General features: G+C 37.7%; 2 protein-coding genes across 3 annotated transcripts in view; one reads left to right on the forward strand and one right to left on the reverse strand.

Moving 5' to 3' along the window:
* The window catches only part of tous (testes of unusual size), a 30,763-nt gene extending 29,374 nt beyond the window's left edge, over positions 1–1,389 (reverse strand). Inside the window, exon 1 of the mRNA XM_089249849.1 lies at positions 1,296–1,389. The gene's annotated coding sequence lies outside the window, so the exon portion shown is untranslated. The remainder of the gene's footprint in view (positions 1–1,295) is intronic.
* A 191-nt stretch (positions 1,390–1,580) lies between these two features.
* On the forward strand, positions 1,581–5,048 carry LOC149070071 (RNA demethylase ALKBH7, mitochondrial). 2 transcript variants are annotated; one of them, XM_089249883.1, is made up of 4 exons: positions 1,581–1,886; positions 3,127–3,300; positions 4,563–4,687; positions 4,836–5,048. In XM_089249883.1, exons 1-4 carry the CDS (start codon positions 1,638–1,640, stop codon positions 4,969–4,971), a joined length of 684 nt encoding a protein of 227 aa, XP_089106009.1. In that variant the 5' UTR covers positions 1,581–1,637; the 3' UTR covers positions 4,972–5,048. The 2 variants fall into 2 exon arrangements, with proteins under 2 accessions (XP_089106009.1, XP_089106010.1); XM_089249884.1 differs by lacking the exon at positions 1,581–1,886 and adding an exon at positions 1,896–2,132.
* The last annotated feature ends 3,153 nt before the right edge of the window (positions 5,049–8,201 follow it).

The following is an 8,201-nucleotide window of genomic DNA, read 5'->3' on the forward strand; positions in this document are numbered from 1 at the left end:
TTAACAAAGAGACAGTAGTCAAATATAGTCAAATATCTCAAAGAGCCATCTCTATTTTTTCTTTAAAAAGTTTCCTCTCTATAGGACCTGTTTTTTCAGTTTCGGAATGTTGTTCAGGGCCTGATTTCCACATAAGCAAGTGAGGCATTTACACAGGGCATAAAATTTAAACATCATTACAAAAACATATCTCTGACTCCTGGTCACAAGGAGTACTTTAATTCCTGCTTCGTTTAGGGCTTCCCCCCCTCCTTCATGTTAAAGTCGGGCCCTGTACAAATTAGTTCACCACTATAAAGGGACCTCTCTGAAGGGTGTATTCCTCTATGGCAATGTTTCTCGACATTTCCTTCTTGTGGCTCCCCCGTCTTATCTGGGGCTTATTCAAGAGCCAGGATTTTTCTACTTATCAAGTTGATTTTATTCAAAACTAAATTTTTGATTAAAAATAAAATTACAAATAACATCAATCTCTCTCAAGAGAGGAATTTCCTTTAAGCTTCGGACTGCTCGACTCTGAGAATTGAACATCAATCTTTCTGAAACCGTAGGCCAGGCACAGATCCAGAAAGTGGGAGACCATCCGTCCTGAGAGAAGATTTATTTGCGCGGATAAAGTACGGGATGATCCAATGAACCTATACAATAAATCAAACCTTCTGACACATCACACTGGGTCCACGCCTACCCTGAATTAGAGTTCAGTAAGCTTTTCCTTCTTGTGGGGTGGGGGGGGGGGGGTTTATGCATCACAGTCTCAACATCCTGGACAACTTTATGATCTGTGATCCCATACTTAGCTGGAATTACCAGCTTAAATTTGAAAAAAAGTCATAGTACTAGATCTCATTCTGTAGCGCCCCCCCCCCCCGTAGATATGAGGCCACGGGTCATGCCCACATGGGCCATAGGTTACGATGACCCTGGTTCTACGGACAGCTCCGTTGGATTCTAGAAGTCACTTTTTTTTCCACCATATTTTACTTGAAAGCTCTATTTCTTCACAGTTCCCTGCGGCACCGCTTAGAATATCCCAGTACCGCTAGGGGGCTATATGCCCCCCCCCCCCCCCGGTTGAGAACCACCGCTCTACTGGACCTATACTGGCCTTCTGAAAGAGATTTTTACATGGAACATTTGATATTTATATTGCGTAACAATGTGAAACCTATACGCATCTCTTATTTTGTTTAAATCGTAAACAATAACCGTAACAGCATGTTTCTTTAGTAAACGAAATCACAAAACATTATTTTAAGGATAAGATTGATCAGTATTCATTGAATGAAACTTACGTTAAAAATCTTCAATAACATTTATCAGAGAAAGACGAAACTCAGCGACCATCAACAAAAGGACAAAAATTCATTTTTCGATTTCCCCGCTATTACTTCACTGCACTTCATTTTCTGGGGGACTCAAATTTTTTCCATTTATTCAATCCAGTCACCATTAGAAAATGTTTTAAATGCCTTTTTAAATAATTTGTTTTCATAATAAATAAAGCAAAAACAATATTTTCAGTTTTTTTTTTTCCTTTTTGCAAACTCGTGTGGTCAAAGTCGTCAATGTTTACATTGTTTCTTCCTATAGTTAAACATGGACTTCGAAATGTTTTTTTCCCACCAAATTTTACCATGAAAGCTATTAATAGAATATTTTATTGTTCATTTCGTAGTTTAGTTAGATATTTTAGTGTAAAACCTAATTATTCCTCTGATTGCCCTCCATATTTTTGGGTTAGCGACGAACTTATCCTCCAGGATGTGATCAAGAACTTTGAACTACGTGAAAATTTCGTGACTGAATGTGAAGAAGCGAGTCTCATCGAAGAAATTGATGCCAAATTCAAAAGAAAGCGTTATGAGTATGATCATTGGGATGGAGTGAGCAAATTCAATCTAAATTCATATAATCTAGATCAGGGCTGAGCAACCTTTGGCCTGGGGTGGCAAGTTCGTAGGAGCGACAAATTTGAGGAATTAGTGGTTAAGTAAATTATAGAAATGTGAGAAGAGTGGCAAAAAAATAAATCCTCCTCCCCTTCATGAGAGCAAAGGACTAGATGAGGGACAGAAAGAATGACCTAGAAAGTGTGCAAGCATGTAGTGACCAAATGAGCGATGAGTCAGGTCAGCAAGTCACCTAGATAGTGTGTAAGCAAGAGAGTGTGCAAGCATGTGGTTGACTTAGTGCATAGCTGCCAAGTCTCTCAAATTTCTATTCTATCTCTCATACCCTGAAAAATTCTGAAACCACCCAAATTTCAACTGTGATTGCAAAAAGTTCCTACTTTTTTAGGGGGGGGGGGACCTAGGTTAAAGAACCTGAATTTCAAGTTTTTTAACAGATCAGCAACGTTTCATCTTTAGGGCATAAAAATCTGAGCCCTAATGGTAGCAATATTCAAATGATAACATTACCCGTGATTCTAATAAGCAGCATGGACTACAAGTTTTATGGCGCTTTTTGAATTTTAAAAAAAATTCTCAGGGATCTATAACACAGCTTGACAAATCGAGAAAAAAAATTGGTGCCAGCCATTTTCCAGGAACCAAATATTTTATGGTTATTCTGGGACTTTGTGTATAAATCCCAGGAAAAAATTTTTACCCTCAGACTCCAATTTAGTAATTACACATTGAAAATTTTAGGCACCAATAGCTATTTTTTAACCACATGACAACCCGTTGTCCGAAATTTTTGTCAGACCCTGGTGTATGTATCTTTGAGTCAGGATCTCAATGTGTAAACTGCTGGATTTAAGTAAACTTAAGTGGTTACCGGTTATTCCCAGGTGTATTTTTTAGAAATAAGAAATTAACATTTTAACATCAATAAATAACACAGAACCCGATGGTATTCTCTTGGCGGACAAGATGCAGGAAATAAATATTGAAGTCAGTCTCAAATACATATCAATGACATTAAAAACAAATAAGTTTATTTTTGAGTAATTGCATGCTTGGTTGATAAGAATTCAGAAATTACATTGAATGAAATAAAAATGTATGTTTGAAGTTTACATATGTATTTTGAAAATGTATTCTGAAGTTTACATATTATAATGTTGAATGTGATCAAACTATTTTTATTTATTTTACTTATGAAAATTCTTTCTTACAGGCCATACATGGTTATAAAGAAACAGAAAACATAGACTGGAATGAAGACAATCAGAAGATACTGAAACGCTTAAGGGAAATTTCATTTCCACCTGGTGAAGCGCATTTAAAGCATGTTCATGTCTTGGACTTGGCTAAGGATGGTTTCATAAAACCTCATGTTGATAGTATAAGAGTGAGTGACGCATCAAGTCTGTGCTCAGATAGCAAAATATAATCCAAGTCATTTTTTCAAAATTTCACGAGGGCAAATTTGTAAAAATGTGATACTGCAGCTTTTTAACTTATTGCAATTTGCCTCCTTTGGTTTCTCATTAACCGAAAGAGATGGATAAAATTTTGTCACCTTTCAAAATTTTTATGAATGAGAACTCGATATTTTTGGAAAAGTGACATTTTGCCATCTGACCATAGAAGTAATGTTTGCTTCATTTCATATGGCAAGTTTTGTTGTTGAATTTGCTAATGTAACTGTCTGAAAAGTAAATGTTAATTTTCTGCAGTCTCATTTATTTTGTACAGTTGATGCATCTTAAAGAACCCCCACCTTATTCTGTCGAAAATGAACGTTATATAAAAAAGAAAACATATTGGTAGGCCATTATATTAAAAAATTTGGGACTTATCCTTTCAGTTGTTGCAATAGAATGGTTGCTATAACATGCATTGACCATAGTTTGAACAATGCCGTTGTGAATGTTCTCCGGATTGCAAAAGTTTAGATGTCTAAGTGTTTGAAGAGTTACAATCATAACTTATGCAGTTACTTTTATTAGGTCTGTTTATCCTAGAGTGCTCACATGGCAGAAGTTATTTTGTAGTTCGTACAATGTCTGCAGGATGCCACATATTTTTTTGAACTTCTTGAGAATGCATTCATTGTGAGACAAATTTATCTCTTATTATTGTTATAAAAAATAACCCCCTCTAATGAATTTTAACATTCATTCGAAGGTGTTTCATATATCACCTGAAGAGGTAGATATAAATGACTGAACATCTATGTTGCTATGAAATGAACAAGTCTGGGCATCCGCAACCATTAACTGGTTAAATATGATTTTTTTAAAACCTAGACAACACTATGCAATCAATCGACTCTGGTCATACAAAAGATCACTTTTCCTTCTGGGGATTAAAGGGCAGCAATATTTATTAACACCAATTAGTTGAGCTTCAGCTCCTGAAGAAGTAACTACCATGTTGTCTCTCCCTCACTTTAGAGACTTGATGCTCGTTGTTGTTAAAACTCAAATGCATCAGTGATCTTGAAGTCTCGAGATACCATTAAAGCAGAACATTATATTAGAGATCTGGGTATGTCTATCTTCGAACATAAAATGTATGTCATAATACTGTGGAATTAAAAATTAAACATAGGTTTGTGAAAATGTTTTATATTATTTTGTTTGACAAATCTTGAACAATTGTTATTAGTTTTGTGGAGATACTATCGCTGGAATATCGTTGTTATCAGCTTCAGTGATGAGATTGACTAAAGAGACAGATAAGTCCCATTATGCTGATGTTTTGCTACACAGGCGATCTCTTTACATCATAAGGTTGGTTTTATTTCCCATCATTTAGTATTGTTACACCGTGTTTCATTTTTTTAAATTTATTAATATTGTATCACATGCACATTTCATTACCATAATCCAGAGAATTTTCCTGATTCTTCCGATTAAATTATTCAATTTTTATTTTCAGAGGCAAAATTCGATATAAATTCACTCATGAAATCTTGGGGCCCAAGATGTCTTTCTTCAAAGGAGTCACTGTTTCCAGAGACAGGAGGGTATCTGTTATTTGTAGAAACGAACCAACTGAATGTCACAAATCCTAACGAGGGAGAGATTTTCAGTTTGTATAAACCAAATATTATGCTGTAATAAACATTAAAATTAATTTAATAATTTTCAACCTGTTTGGGTAATTAATATTTCTTTTTCTAATGCAGATGAAGCAATGCTATTGCGAGATTTAAGTTAAGATGGCTGTACATTAATCTGATGATCAGTGTGTATTAACCTTTACATAAAGGACCCAAAGCAGAATGTTTTGTATTGTTCTGCAATAAGCCCTTGGCTGAATGAAAATGGTTTGTGGTAAAAATCCCCACAATAGCGTTTTTTGTACCTTCTCTTAAAATTCTTCCAGATTCTTTTGCAGAAGCATGTCAAAGATTTCAGCATATTCTGCTTTGGGACATAAAGGGCATTGAGAGATCATATATATATTTTTATAAATTTGTGTTTAAATTTCAACTGCTGCGAAAGTCGACATTTGGTAGAATTATTAGAAGCCCAAAAATGTTTGTCAGATGGTACAGTGGAACTTTAGTTAATGACAAAGTTTTGAATAAATTTTGACTCAATTAACGAGCAATGATTCACATTACAAACAAAAACTTCAAGATTTGTTTATTTTCACTTTATTACGACTGAGCTAATGGTGTTTGCTATTGTCCACACACATACTGCAGAATTGTGGGCATTATTCTACCCAGCAGTCTGGTCAGCGTGCTTCACTAAAAACATGAACACATGTGTGACTGTTTACGATATGAAACTAGGTGTAGAATTGTAACCAGGCTATGTGTGCTTGAAGTTTTTTTTAAAATTCTGCTTGGAGAAAACTGTGGGACTTATTACATTATCAAACATGATTTTGAGGGGCTAACTGATGAATAAGAACCAACAACTGTCAAAGAGATTTGTCCTTGGATACAACCACGATGCAGGAGGTGCATGAGGATATTCAAGAGCTAGTGGTAGAACATGGCTATGAGTTGACTGCAGCTGGATCTCTGTAGTGATTGACGACGATAAAATCTATCCAATTTATTTAATTAACAAAAACAAATCACAAAAATCACTACATATGCATGGAACAGACATACACACGCGCAAAAGCATGTAACACCTCAACCAAAACACCGAGCGTCATCTCTAGACTGCTTTGACTTCTCTTCCAAATATATATCATATCCGGACGACTTTGACTGATTCCCCACAGGTAGTCCCCCACCAGCAATAGTGAAAGAACTACCTGCAGGGCAATCTGAATCTGACCCATCTACCCGAGCGGGTGGTCATGAAAGGTTGGTCCTCGTCACTAGAGGTCTGTTGATCTTTTGAAGCATTGAAGGGCAGTTCATCACCGCAGACGTAAGCCGGTTTGACTCTGTCTATGCTTCAGGGTTTAAGGTGCGGTCGCATTATTCGCAAAATGCGAAAAAAATAGTAGCCACTTTTGAAAAAATGCATACAGGAGGTACGCAACGAGTAGACATCTAACCATCAATTATTACATTAGCAGTGCAGCATTTTGCTAAAGCTTCCCCCCCCCCCAGTTTTCGATTTTTTGCGAAAGAAATTTTTTATCCAGCTTAAACCCTGCTATGCTCACAGATGCTGGTTGACCTTTTATTACTATTTGGAAGACCTTTTTCTGATCTTGACAGCACCTGGTAAGGTCTTTCTTCACTCTGTCCATGCAGAGGAAAACATATGAGCAGGACAGCAGGCCCTTGCTGATGAAAACAGAACATTTTCAATGGCGAATAGTCTTTCTAGGGCTCAAATATTCCATGGTGGTCTTTGCCTTGAACAAAAAAAGACTCAAACTGGACACCTTGATCTGAGGTGATTCTGTTAGGTGTACCAAGCAACCCATCCAGCATAGAAAACCTTCACTACAGTGTCAGAAGAACTATCCGGCATAGGGAAGGCTTCAGGCCATTTAGAGAAGCGATCCACACAGGTGAGGCAATATGTGTAGCCTTCTGATGGGAGTGCAAAGGGCCTACAATATCAATGTGGGCATGTTCAAACCTGGCATCAGGTGGTGAAAATTCCCCCATGTGAGCTCTTCGTATGCCAATGCACTTTAGACTTCTGACAGTTAATGCATGTACGTGCCCAAGTGGTCACGTCAGCCTTCAGTGCAGGCCACACAAAACGCTCTTGAACTAGTTTCACAGAGGCCTTCACTCCAGGATGTGACAGTCCATGAAAGGCAGTGAAGATGTCCCTATGAATCGAGGATGGAACCTGTGGTCGAATGCGTCCTGTAGAGACATCACAGTATAGCTGAAGCTTTGATTCATCAACAGGAAGAGAGTGGATTTTCAAGGAAGTAGATGAAGGATTGGTGTGTAGTTACTGAATATCCTCATCTTTGAGTTGTTCCTCTGCCATTTGTTTGAAGTCGGTGGGAGATAGTGTCTATGGAACATATGGATATCCGAGACAATGCATCTGCCACAAAATTTTCTGCACCCTAGATGTGTCGGATCTCTGTGGTAAACTGGCCAATGAAATCCAAGTGTCGAAGCTGACGAGGTGAGCACTTGTCAGTAGTCATACGTGAGAGGCTCCTGATCCGTGTACAGGACGAATATGGCCTTCAACCATGTGCCTGAAATATTTGATAGAGTAAGCTGCCAACAGCTCTCGATCATAGGCACTGTAATTCTTTTGTGCAGGAGATAACTTCTTGTAGTAGAACCTAAGTGGCTGCCACAAGCCTGACACCCGTTGTTGCAAAGTTGCGGCGATGGGGACATCGGAGGCAGAAATTAGGTCGCACAACCGCTGTTCCTCAGAGTTCTGCTTAAATCCTTTAGTTGTCTGTCCTCTTCACAATATAGGGTACCAGTTGTAGTGATTGATGATGATAAAATCTATTAAATTTATTTAATTAACAAAAACAAATCACAAAAATCACTACATGCATGGAACAGACATACACACACGCAACAACATGTGACACCTCAACCAAAACACAGAGCGTCATCTCTAGATGCTTCCAACCACAAGGAAAAATATCATATACGAACAACTTTGACCGATTCCCCACATCTCCTTTACAAGCAACAGTTCATGGACGGTATCTCATCTAACGAAGAGGGAAGCATCTCACTAGAAAAATGACTGAATGTGGTCTACAGACCACTGTTTTATGTGGGAGAGGGGAAGATAGGAAGGACTAGTTACCACACCTCCCCCACATGACACAATCACATGATCATTGTTTACCACACTAACATATCAGTTTTGACCTAGTCTCACT

This window comes from Pholcus phalangioides, unplaced genomic scaffold, assembly GCF_987345545.1.
Source record: "Pholcus phalangioides strain wild (caught in Gottingen) unplaced genomic scaffold, Ppha-v1.0 ptg000022l_1, whole genome shotgun sequence".
NCBI classification, from domain to species: Eukaryota; Metazoa; Arthropoda; class Arachnida; order Araneae; family Pholcidae; genus Pholcus; species Pholcus phalangioides.